At 42.5% G+C, this 13,908-nt stretch overlaps 1 protein-coding gene across 2 annotated transcripts in view; it reads right to left on the bottom strand.

Moving 5' to 3' along the window:
* LOC127569780 (nectin-1-like) overlaps positions 1-7,038 on the bottom strand; it is a 38,642-nt gene extending 31,604 nt beyond the window's left edge. For both annotated transcript variants that reach the window (XM_052014667.1, XM_052014668.1), the window contains exon 1: positions 6,778-7,038. In XM_052014667.1, the coding sequence (XP_051870627.1) occupies positions 6,778-6,820 (43 nt within the window). In that variant the 5' untranslated portion in view covers positions 6,821-7,038. The remainder of the gene's footprint in view (positions 1-6,777) is intronic.
* Between the last annotated feature and the right edge of the window lie 6,870 nt (positions 7,039-13,908).

Genomic DNA, 13,908 nt, shown 5'->3' with positions numbered 1-13,908 from the left:
ACATGGTGCAAGACAATATTTCTTGACAGAAGCACTTTGGCTTTCTGGCAGCTTCTAGAGTGGAACATGTAGCAACATCCAGTAATCAGTTAGTTACACTTAAATGTTACACTCCTCCTTGAATAGTGAAAAACAAAAACTAAAGATCACATTCAAAATAACTGTTCAGTATCTGTGCTTTACCATAGCACAAATTCCTCTAGATATTTGGCTTGATGGTTCTATGTTTGTTCCACTGATAATGGAATGGCCTCTTCATTTTGAATTCATTTGATATGGGATGAAGTGTGTGGAATCACTGCTGATCTCTGCCACATCCAGCATCATTCTGATGGTTGGCTTGATTCTCACTAGGTCTCCACATTTGGTGGCAGCATGTTTGTGGCAACTCTGTGCCTGTCTTCCTTTTGGTTGTCCCCAGTTGCCTACCTGTACCTTCTTGCAGTTCTGCTCTATTCATCTGTTGGTTGCATCAAAACAATCTTCCCAATCCTGTCTTGATGCATCTTGGTCAATCACATCTCTGTATTGTAATACTTTCAAGTAAGCTTTCCGATTTATGACAATAAAATCCACAGCATTGCTCTCAAGGTTCCTTGGGTTCCACCTCTCCTAGCCAGCTTTAGCGTAGCCTTGCCATACATTAACAAGATTGATTTCAACTGCACTGTCTCAAGGTTGATGGCTTGCTTCAGGAGGACATTAACTGGGCAGAATTTTCTCTCAAGTCAAGTTGAAATGTCACTAGTTGCCCTTGCACCAATATTTTGGCATGGATGCATCTAACGTGTGTTCCTGCCATAGCTACACTAACGATGTTCTTCAGAGAAGCAAATGCTGCCCAGCCTAGTTCATATGTGACTCCAATCCTGCTGTGTTGAACTGGTACTCTGAATGTCATCTAGTCTCAATACCTGCACTGCTCATCTCATCTGCCTCATGAACTTTCAATGTCTACTTCATTGTGCACTTTTTGTAGAAATTAATTTCTAATTCAAATTGAACATACCTTTCTCACTATAAAAGGACATTGCCTTTTTAGCCACCCATGTTCTCGTCCATAATGCATGTACGCCATCTTGACAGTACTTCCACTAATCTTTTTTTTAATCATGCACTTCACTGCATGTCCTTCCTTCTGTTGGCCATCCAACACTTCAGCCCAGGCTTTGAATAACTCCGCAGCCTGTCTGTATGCAGAGTTAACTTTGACTTAGGAAGTAGCCGTTTCCTAAGGTTGGACTCTCATATTCCCCAAATACAGTAAAACACTGACAATCCGGCATTTTCAACGAAAGAGGCTCAAGATGAAACGACTATCTGTTTGTCATTGTGCCTGATTTTCTCTCCAGTTAATAGAAAATAAATTAGGATGCTACATAAAGTACTAATTTGTAGTTACACTGCGGCTGAAGACCATATTCCACACCCTCTTTTGATCTGTGAAGGAGCTGAATCTGTTAAAAGCTATGGATCACTACCAATTTCAAACCATATAATGAAGTTTCTTCGCAGAACTTATATCCAAATGCAATCTGAAATTCATTGGCTATTTAAAATGAAATTATTTCTCAGATTTCAGAAATGGTTGATTTTTAAACCACACACTATAAAACTTGTACTTTTTGGCTTTCTGGATCAACATGGAATTAACCCAAAGTATTTGCAAGATCCACAAACTACTGCCCAACTACATTTAAATTTCTATTTTCTTCAAAATCTGTTCTTTTACCAATATATTAATCACATATTAGAAAGACGTTGTTTGGAGCAAAACACCTGGGTGATAATTGTGGTTTAGTGAGAAAATCACGAGAAGCCAATGTTTAATGATAAGAAAAACAAAGGTTTTGTTGAATAGGTTGGGTTCAAATGTCTGTCTCCCTATAGAATCCCTGCTTTTACTGGCACAAAGTCTTAAAATCAGTTATTAAAAAAAATAATTAATTTCTTTGTGTTTTCTATACTTGTGTCTACCATAATTTTTATGGTCACCATATGTCAGATGTTACTGATTTTTTTATTGATCCATCCTCATTTGCAAGAAACTAAAAGTCTGCTGTACTTCCTTAATGCTCTGTTCTAGAAATTAGTCTCTCAGTATTTCAGTAAATTCTCCCTAAGACGCAATAGTTTCTCACACACATTTTGCATTTTAATCCCCATGAGGAAGATTGATATTTGGCAGACTCCTGAATTGGGAACCATTATACTAGGGGATTTCAATGAGGTTCTATGGTAATTTTAATATTGAATGTAATTTAGTTAGAAAGTTCACCAAAAATGAAATAATTAGAAATAAACTTGTCACGCTCTCTGCCCTGCCCACTACCAGCAGTTGTTGTAATTCTCAGGGACAGTCCAACTCCTTGTCAGGAGTGACCTATGACTGCATCAGGTGATTATGGGGGTGGGGAGTGAACATGAATTTTACAGAGTGTGCACTAGTGGGATTCTCATTCAAGAAGGTTGAAGACTACCATCCTGGAATGAGTACTGAAGATTTGTCACCCTTTTACCTCAATGTTTCCCATCAGACGCTTTTGGATTACATATTGGCTCACTGTGTAATTTCTGTCCTTCACTATCTTTTGAATTTCTTCAACTATAGAACCATTTTCATCAATCAATTCCATTCTAACTCAACTTTTTCTGACAAATAATGCTTCCCATCTCCTGCCTTATGCTTCCTAACACACATTGAACACTGGAAATCAATTCCCTAACCATCATTTAATTCCAAACAGGTTCAGTCTATCCTACAACTTTTCTTACCTTTCTAAGTATCAGTACTCCCAACTTTTATTCTTTATATTCTCCATATTCATAGAAATGCCTTGCAGGTTATCCTTTGATTTTCTTAAGCCATTTACAATCTATTCTGTTTGAAACTACCCTCACCCCAGAACAGTCACCCACAATAGAACCCAACCCAGCATGCTCCCAAAGGAATACGCCTGGCAAGCTTGCACAGCCCACTGGTCATCACAAGAACTGCTCCACTGTTTTAGACACAAGCCTTGCCCACAGAACCAGACATCCAAACTAGTATTGGGAGCTTCAAATAATCTTGCTAACTTGGGAGCCTTCAAGTAGGATCTTAAAATGATAGTCAGAGTTGTACAGCACAGAAACAGGCCCTTCAGTCCAACTCATCTATGTCAACCAAGATGCCTACAAACATTAATCCCATTTTCCCCACATTTGGCCCATATTCTCTATTCCTTTCCTATCCCTGTACCTGTCCAAATGCTTTTTAAACATAATTGTACCTTCTCCTCTGGCACCTTATTCCAAACACCCATCACTCTCTCTGTGAAAAGCCTACCTCATATATCCTTTAAATATTTCCCCTTTCACTTTAAACCTGTCCTCTAGTCTTAGACTCCCTTACCCTTGGAAAAAGACTGTAACTTTTGCCCTATCTATGCCCCTCATAATTTTATAAACCTCTAGCCTCCTACATTCCAGTGAGAATAAACCCAGCTCATCCAATCTCTCCTCATAACAACAACCCTACAATCCAGCCACATCCTAGTGAATCTCTTTTGCACTCTTTCCAGTGCTACCACTTGCTTTATATAGTTTGGTGACTAGAACTGCACAAAATATTGCAAGTGTGGCCTAACCAATGTCTTGTACAGCTGCAACATGGTGTCACAACTCTTATACTCCATACCCTGCCTATGAAGGCAAGCAAGCTAAATGCCTCCTTCAGTACCCTATCCACCCATGTTGCTATTTTCAGCAAACTAGCTTGCACCCCAAGGTCCCGCTGTCTAAGTTAGCAACCAAGTTAACCAAGTTAACTTGCTAACCAAGTTAGCAAGGTCCCACTTCTAAGTCCCTGATGTTTACTGTATATATCCAGCTAGTATAAGATGACTCAAAATGCATTACTTATCTAGGTTAAATGCCATCTGCCACTGCTCAGCTTTCCAGCTGATCTGTATCCTCAGGCAAACATCTTCTGTATCTACAGCTCCACCAATCGTTGCATTATCAGTAAACTTATTTATCAGACGACAGACATTCTCATCCAAGTCATTTATATACATGACAAACAACAAAGGTCCCAGCGCTGATCCATGTGGTACACTACTGGTTATAGACTTCCAGTCAGAAAAACAACCCTCTACCACTATCCTCTGTCACCTATCATCAAGCTAATTTTGGATCCAATTTGCCAAAACATCTTCGGTCCCACATGCCCTAACTTTCTGGACCAGCCAACCATGCAGGACCTTATCAAAAGCCTTGCTAAAGTCCATGTATAGCACATCTACTGCCTTACATTCATCAGTTTTCTTAATACCCTCCTCAAAAAAAATCAGATTTGAGAGGCAGGATTTACCATGCAGAAATCCATGCTGACTCCCCCTAAAGAACCCCTGCCTTTCCAAGTGATCATAAATCTTATTTGCAAAATGTGGATACTTTACAGACACTGTAAAGCATTTCACAAATGCCTTTGAGTACACCATTTTTAAATGTATTAAGCTGTTCACGGTATCCCAATACAATGAGCAAATTGTTTTGTACATTTTTATCACATTTTCACAAATTTATTATGAGTGGTGATTTGACGCTCTAATTAAAGTCTTTACTTTTTGCGATGAACCTAGTTTCATCTATAGTAATCAAGCTGCAGTACCAAACTTAAAGGTATCAAGGATTGCTTTGAAAAACATCATACAATCTAATCTGATCGTGTAGATCTGTGGCAGTATTGTTGTTGAATGAGTCCTATGAATGCGAGGAGAAACTATATGCAAAAATCTCAAAATTTTAGGCAAGATTTGCAGTCTGACCATTGTTTATTCAAAACTACAAAGAGTTCTTTCAAACATTTCCCTTCTGGGAAAGCTGAGGTGCTTCCCCATTAAGTTTATGAACTTCTTGTTCCTGAACAGACAATGTGGCTGTGAGAGTGTATTGTACTGCAGCTTCCATTCAAGGCATAACATAGATACTTGACAAGCTTTACACCTCTCTTCTTGGTAGTCCTTCAGGGCAAGGGTGACTTGCTTTCGTTCTAATACTGAGGGTTATGTGCTGTTACCAGGTCTGGGTAATGAGGTGTAACGACGTGGCTGATGAAGCCAATGTGGGACCTGCAGGCTCTGCTGGAGGGGCTTCCTGGGGTGGGCAGTTGTGAGGTTGGTATTATCCTTCTGCCATTTTCACCGGGTTGTTGTCTGCTCCTGCCAAATAAATCCTGCTTCCTGAATGACCCATCTCTATTTTGAGTGGTCATGGGCCAGAGATTCCTACAAATCAGTGGAATTGTTACACTTCTTCACGGAAGTGGCTTTGAGAACATCCTTGAATTACTTCCACAGTGCAGCAGCTACTCTCTTCCCATGACAGAGCTCAGATTAGAGTGTCTGTTTCAGGAGTAGGGTGCCTGGCACACCAGTGATGTAGCCTGTCCAACAGAACTGGCAGAGTGCAATCAGAGCTGGGGAGGTTGGACAGGGAGAGGTCACTGACATTGGTTCAGTGACCCTGCTGGTGGGTTTGGAGTATTTTGCAGAGACAGCTTCGGTGGTATCCCTCCATTGCTTCGAGGTGGCTGCTGGAGGTTGTCTGTGGCTCAGAGGTGCAACTGGATGGCAGAGCTCACTGCTGCTCAGTGGAACTTTGTGCCAGACTTGAGGTCCTGATCCTCACGCACTCTTTCCCGCAGGAAGGCGGCACTGGTTCACTGAAAGCAATGGCAAATTTCATCACCAAATACCTGCCTTCAGTGAGTGATGGCTCCCGATTTACTGAAAGTGTTCCATGTTTCCCAAGCCTTCATTGTCAATGGGCGGTGTTGATAGAGGAGCTTCCTTTTGCAGGTGTTAAGTGCACGGCTCGTTCACTCACTTCCTTCAGTGAAATACAAGAATTTGGAACTCACGAGTATTACCTGCACACTGCAACTTGATGACGGAAACTGTGGTGACCTTGTTTCTGGAGTGGACGTTACTCAGGTTGAATCCTTTCCCCTTTGTTCGGTGGATCAACTTGACCCCAGCAGGAAGCTTGTTGGAGTGAGTTTCGACAGGCAGCAAGAAACAGCACCAATCTCCCATCTGAACATTCTCGATGAATACACAGTAGGCAAACTAGGAAATGCTTCTGGTAACGCATTCCAGAAATGGATACCATTCAGGATCTTGACGCTGGAGTCTACAACTGCTTCTCCCCTTCAAACATATACTGTATAGCACCACAAAGGCTTCCAGAAAACAAAACGTTGTTTACATTGTATTTTGCAAACAGTTTAAATATAAAGAATGAAGCTGTATAACGTGATGAAGTGATAATGAAATGTTAAATAATTGCTTAAAATAATGTTTTAAACACAATTTCAACACAGTTTCAAACACTCACTTCATTCCCCTCCCCACAACTAAAGAGAACACCAAGTATACAGGGTGGAATATGTTGGCATACCCCACCTTACAGATACAAGTCACCAAGACCATGTCGAGCGCACCAACTTGAAACATTATTTTAAACACAATTATTTATTATTTCATCACATTATTATTTCATCACCTTACACAGTTTCATTCTTTTTAATTAAACTGCTTGCAAAATACAATGTAAATAACATTTTTTCCACTGGAAGCGTTTATGGCGCTGTATATTAGTGCATTTTCTCTAACCTTTCTCTAATTTTCTCCTCCTAACCACTCTCAGCTGACTACGGATTTGCCAGTTCACTTTCATGCTCGGCCATTCTGCAGAAAGTACTGGACTAATGAAAAGATTAACGATTCTCACCGGCGGCGAGAGAGACCAGCAGGGCGAGCGCTAGGAGGTTCATCTGTCAAGCCGTTCAAGGGTCGGGTTCCAGTCCGCCACCGGAACCGCTTGGTGCTCTCCAAACGATCTTGTCAGGCGAGATCCACTAGGCAGCCGATCCTGATCACAGTCGGCTGGATGTCTGCACTTTATTGGGAGCTATTTTCACATTCAGTTTGGCCCAGAACCAATTCACGCACACTCTGTTCGAATTACGGGCATCCACATGTCTTTACTTCATTTCCCGAAATGCACACCAAACTGCATGAACGAGGAGATAACGTGCACGCCCCTTTCTCAATATACAGTGGAGGAATACGAGTACGTGTGGGTTCGTAAACCCGCATTAAAACTTCCGCACTTTCCCGGGAGTAATTAACAATAGGTTCGTATTCAAGATTGGTTCACAACGCTAAACGACACAATAAGCATCCACGCCTGTACAGCGAGAAGCAAAGAGCTTGGAGTTACACGGGTCGCTAAAAGTTGCACCGTTGGTCATTAGGTGAGCCAAAAAACAAGAGATGGGAGGACGTTCTACACACACACACACACACTGCAATATGTCCCAGTTTGCGAAGGCTGTGGCAAAGGCCCCAGCATCAGGGTTACACACACTGCAATATGTCCCAGTTTGCGAAGGCTGTGGCAAAGGCCCCAGCATCAGGGTTACACACACACACAGCAATATGTCCCAGTTTGCGAAGGCTGTGGCAAAGGCCCCAGCATCAGGGTTTCTGGGACAAATCGAGGCACGTGAGATTATTGTTCAATTTGTTCTGGAACTCCAGTTCTGTGCTTCAGAGTGACCTGTGTTCTCCCGCTACATGCAGATTGTCAGGGACTCCTCCACGGAGGTGCCATCCATCCCCTGTTGGGTGACACAGTCCAAAAATATACACATTAATGCCCAGCTCCGGGCTGAATCCCTCCGGGACAGCATGGAGTCATAGAGTCATACAGCACAGAAACAGGCCCTTCGGCCCAACTCATTCATGCTGAGCAAGGTCTGACTGGAGCCATTTGTCTGCACTTCACCCATATCCCTCTAAACCTTTTCTTTTCCTGAAACTGTCTACCCCCTCCTCTGGCGGCTCGTTCCATATACCCATTGCTCTCTGCAGAGAAAAAACAGATCCCCTTTAAACCTTCTACTCCTCCCCCACCTTAAACTATGTCCTCGAATTTCAGAGTGCCCTAACCAGGGTTAGAGACTGTGACCCTCGTGATTTTATAAACCTCCATAAGGTCACCCCTCAGCCTCTTCCACTCCAGTGCTAGCAGTCCCAGCCCATCCAGTCTCTCTTGTACTTGTACCCAGGTTTCCCAACACCTAATCCCTTCTGATTTTACAAACATGGAGGACATCCTGGGAGGTCGGAGGCAACCTCAATGTTAACTAATGAAGGGTGGGGACTGTAAACATGGCAGCCACCTAGACCCCAGCAGAGTGCTGTGCTTGTGAAAGGGGAGCTCGCCAGTTGGTTGCTGGAGTCAATAATTGATCATTTAAAGGTAGAGATGAAAATGACATCTGCACAATAACTTGACGAGTATGGATCCTTTTGGATATTAACTGGATGAAACAGCAGAGTCAACCAGAATAGGATCATGGATGACCCGCACCAACGTGTTGCACAGGCGTTCTCTTTATCTCCTACCGCAAATATCAGCAGCGACCCTGAGGAAATAGTATAAGTTGTGCCAAAATTCAGTTAAGGGCAGGCGCAGTAGTGTAGCAGTTAGCGTAACGCTTTACAGCGCCAGTGACCTGGGTTCAATTCCGGCCACTGTCTGTAAGGAATTTGTACGTTCTCCCCGTGTCTTTGGGTTTCCTCCAGGTGCTCTAGTTTCCTCCCACATTCCAAAGACATACGGGTTAGGAAGCTGTGGGCATGCTATGTTGGCGCCAGAAGCGTGGTGATACTTGCGGGCTGTCCCCAGCACACTCTACACAAAAGAGGTATTTCACTGTGTGTTTCAATGTACGTGTGACTAATAAAGATATCTTAATGTTAATGTGGAGAGGATGAGGAATTCTTATGGAATTTCAATCCTACAAAATTGAACCACAAGAAGCAGCAAAAACTGCTGAGACAGAGACGAACATTTGAGTTGTGTAAGATTCCCACTGCCTACACAGCAACTTATGCAACTCCAGATAATATGTTCAATTTTAGCAAAGGAGGGGTATACTGTCCCATTAATGGGGATGGCATGCAACTACTGGCAAATGTTACCCATGCCAACATTGTTTTCACATATAGTATGTCAATGCACACTATAATCCAACCATGCAATAAAATAAAAATGTTAATCGACCTGACACTGCTGATGCAATAAGGCCCAGAATGAACAACTGTACAATTGTTTTGCCAAGTTGTTCTGAAAGTGTAGATGGGGTGGAGGGGGTGGCAAAGGAGGCATTTGGCATGCTTACCTTCATCAGTCAGGGCACTGAGTACTTGAGTTGGGATGTCATGTTGCAACTGTACCAGTCATTGGTGAGACCACACTTGGAGTAATATGCACAGTTCTGGCAGCCCAGCTATAGGAAAGATTTCACTAAGCTGGAAAGGGTGCAACAAAGATTCAAGAGGATGCTACTGGGACTGGAGGGCTTGAGTTATTAGGAGAGGTTGGATATGCAGGGACTTTTTCCCCTGGAGCTCAGGAGGAGTGACCTTTCTTCCTTTTTCAATCTTTTTATTAGTTTTCAAATTAATACAGATTAATATATAGCATCAATGTTTGTACATGTAATACAAAGGGATCTGGATAACAATCATGGCATAGATAATCATAAAGAACAATAAGATATAAAAAAATCTGTAGATCCAACCATCTCTTAGTAAATGAATATAGTATAAAAGAAAGGAAAGAAAAAGATTTATTATATAGATTTAAAAAAAGAAAGAGAAAAAAAACCAAATCAATAAGAAAAATTATAAACAATATAAACTAAACAGAAAAATTTCAAACAAAAACAAACAAAAAAAAAAGAAAAAAAAGACTGGGCTAAAATTTCTCAGTAGAAACAGAGCAATATTATGTCGTCAACTCCGTTCCTCTAAGTTGGAAAGTTATTGAAAGGGGATCTACATCATGCGAAAATATTGAATAAATGGACTCCAAATATCTTCAAATTTAAGCGAAGGATCAACAGTACCACTCCTAATTTTTTCCAAGTTTAAACATGATATAGTTTGAGAGGAGTGACCTTTTAGAGGTATATAAAACCATGAGGATCATAGATAAGGTAGATGGCCACAGTCTTTTTCCCAGGAGAGGGGAGTCTAACACTAGAGGATATGGATTTGTGAGAGAGGAAAGATTTAAAAGAGACCTGACGGGCAATTATTTCACACAGAGGGTGGTGGGTATATGGAATGAGGTGCCAGGAGAAGCTGTAGAGACTGGTTCAATTGCAATGTTTAAAGACATTTGGACAGGTACATGGATAGGAAATGTTCAGAGGGATATGGGCCAAATGCAGGCAAATGGGAATAGCTCAGAGAGGCACAGATGAGTTGGGCTGAAGGGCCTGTTTCCATGCTGTATAACTCTATGACCCTATAAATCATATCAAGTAGCAGACAACGCCATAAGTCATGTTGCTACATCCAAGCAGCAATAAGCCAGACCACTGGAGAGGATGAATGGGATGTAATGCCCCAGCAGCAGAGTGGGAAGTGACTGATTGAGGACCCAACACACTCGACCACTGCTATACCACCATCAAGACTACCTACTGCTTCATCCCTCACCCACATTTTGGTAAATCCGACCACTTGGCTGAGCTTCTTTTCCTGTGTATAAACAGAGACTGAGGAGCACGGCACCAGTGAGGAGAACTACAAAGAGCTGGATGGGAAAGGCGGCGAAGCAAATTTGGGAATGCTTTGAGTCGGTGGACTGGACAATGTTCAAGGATTCAGCAGCGGACCTCAATGAATATGCCACAGTCGTCACTGACTTTGTAAGAATATGCGTGGATGAGTGTGTACCCACGAAAACCTTCTGAGTCTTCCCCAACCAGAAACCCTGGATAAACCAAGAGATTCATAATCTGCTGAGGGCTAGGTCTGTAGTTTAGGGCTGGCAACCCAGAGCCATGTGAGAAGTCCAGATATGGCTGGAAGGCCATTGCGAGCTCAAAGAGGTAATTTCAGACTAAACTGGAATCATATATGCACACTCGGAAGCTGTGGCAGGGTTTGCACAACATAGCTTCCTACAAGGCGAGATCAGGTAGCATAAGTGGCAACAACCCATCACTCCCGGATGAGCTCAATGCCTTTTATGCACGCTTTGATAGGGAAAACTACGACACACCCACATGAGCCCCCACATCTCCAGATAACCCTATAATCTCAGTCTCTGAGGCTGACATCTGGGCATTCTTCAAGAGGGTGAACCCACGAAAGGCGTCTGGTCCAGACGGTGTACCTGGCCGAGTACTAAAGATCTGTGCAGATCAACTGGGTGGAGTATTTGCAGACATATTCAACCTCTTGCTTCTGTGATCTAGGGTTCCTATCTGCTTCAAAAAGGCATCTATTTGTATCGGTACCCAAGAAGATCTTGGTGACCTGTCTCAATGATGACAGTCTGATAATGCTTACATCCACCGTAATTTGCGCCACATCCAGAGGCTGGATATGGCGCAAATCAACTCCTGCCTTCAAAATGACCTCGATCCGCTTCAGTTTACCTTCTGCCACAACAGGCCAACAGCAGGTGTGATTTCTCTGGCTCTTCACTCTGCTCTGGGCCATCTGAACAACAGGGACACACACATCAGGCTGCTGTTCATCGACTACAGCTTGGCATTCAATGCAATCATCCCCTCCAAACTTATCATCAAGCTTCAAGACCTGGGCCTCGGTGCCTCCCTCTGCAACAGGATCCTTGGCTTCATCATTGTCAGACCTCAATCAGTGAGGATTGGTAATAACATCTCCTCTTTGCTGACAATCATTCCAGGTACACCTCAAGGCTACATGCTTAGCCCCCTGCTCTACTCTCTGTGTGGCAAAGCACAGCTCCAATGCCATTTACAAATTTGCCGACACCACCACTGTTGTTGGATGGATCACAGGTGGTGATGAGTCAGCATATAGGAGTGAGGTAGGACACCTGGTTGAGTGGTGCCACAATCTCTAGCTCACTGTCAGTAAAACTACAGAACTGATTGTTGACTTCAGGAAGGGGAAGGAGGGCAAACATGTGCCTGTCTACATTGGGGAATTGGCGATGGAGAGAGTCAGCAGCTTTAAATTCCTGGGCATTAACATACCGGATGACCTGTCCTGGGCTCAGCACATAGATGCAATCACAAGGAAGGCACATTAGCGTTTCTACTTTCTTAAAAGATTAAGGAGGTTCAGCATGTCACCAAGCAATCTAACAAGCTTCTTGGGATGTACTGTTAAAAGTATCCTGAGTACCTTCAACAATTTGATTCTTGAACCAACCTGCACAACCTTAATCACTACCTCAGTATAGCAACACTATGACCACATTGACCACATCACACTACAATTGATTTTGTTTTTGTTCTAATTGTGTTCTTTCTTATATATTTTGTATCATTGATATTTAATTTATGTTTTTATGTTGTGTCTCTAATGCTATGTGCCTGTGATGCTGCTGCAAGTAAGTTTTTCATTGCACATGTGCATACATGTACTTGTGCAGATGAAAATAAACTCTACTTGTCTTGAATCACTCAGGAGGACTTTCTTTGAGTCTTGCATGTGGCCCTTTTTGTAAAGAAAAGAATATAGAAAATATTAATTATATTTGATTTGATTTCACTTTCTTTGTGTTTGCGGCCCCAAGTGTTTCAGCTTTACATTGCTCACTCCAAGCTCTTATTTTTTAAGTGAACTGTTTGGCAGCTTTAATGGCTGGTCTGTCTGGATACCACAGAGTGTACTGCATGTGCTACTAATACTCTATTGGACTCCAGCAGAGGGAGACCCATGATAAATTATCCATCAAATGTGCCAAACAGAAGCAGTGTTGAGAGCCATGTGCCTGATTTGTTATTTTAAATGCACATAATTGTAGTAACTGAGTTACAACCCTATCACTATCAATATATTAATGTACATGAATACTCACATAGTCCCCTTCCAATTATTTTGAGAGATTTTCCCTTCACAAAAATCCACCCAGATTTTCACTCCAATGAAATCCTCATTTGGTGTGTTCAGTAATCATCCATTCTAGTCTGTGTGCTGCCATCAACATTTTGATGGATCTCCTAGAAATCAGACCCAGTTTTCACAATTCTAGAGACACAAGGGGCTGCAGATGCTGGAATATGGAGCAAAAAGCAACAAGCTACTGGAGGAACTCAGCTGGTCAGGCAGCATCTGTAGAGCGAAATGGGAAGTCGACGTTTTGGGGCGAGACCCTTCATCTGGACCAGATAAAGGGTCTCGCTCTGAAACATCAACCGTCTACTTCCCTCCATAGATGTTGCCTGACCCGCTCAGTTCCTCCAGAAGTTTGGAGACACAAGAGGCTGCTGATGCTGGAATGTGGAGCAACAAAGAGATGAGATATGAGATATCTTTATTAGTCACATGTGCATCGAAACACACAGTGAAATGCATTTTTTGCGTGGTGTTCTGGGGGCAGCCCGCATGTGTCGCCACGCTTCCGGCGCCAAAATAGCACGCCCACAACTTCCTAACCCGTACGTCTTTTTGGAATGTGGGGAGAGGTGGGGAATGTGGGAAAACAATCTGCTGGAAGAAGTCAGGTGCTGACGCAGGGTTTTGCCCGAAATGTCAACAATTTCTTTCCTCTTACAGATGCCCATTGAGTTCTTCCAGCAGTTAGTTTGTTGTTTCACAATTCTGTATTATTCTTGTATGAGGTCAGCCCAGAGCAGCAGGCAGGTTAGTAATTGGTGAGGGACAAGTACACTTGTGATCTTTGACTTGTCCCACCTTAGTATTTCTGAGCACGTAAGTCACAATGACATTAAAGGAAGTCATGAATCAGACTTTGCTGAACATTCTGCTCATGTACTTTTGACCCTATGGTGGTCTAGTTTCTTCATCTTTGAGTGGGGAATATAAAGTACAATCATTG

The sequence above is a fragment of the Pristis pectinata genome, chromosome 4, assembly GCF_009764475.1.
Source record: "Pristis pectinata isolate sPriPec2 chromosome 4, sPriPec2.1.pri, whole genome shotgun sequence".
Taxonomy (NCBI): Eukaryota; Metazoa; Chordata; class Chondrichthyes; order Rhinopristiformes; family Pristidae; genus Pristis; species Pristis pectinata.
Note: the sequence above shows the minus strand (reverse complement) of the source record. Positions and strands in the feature narration are given on the sequence as shown.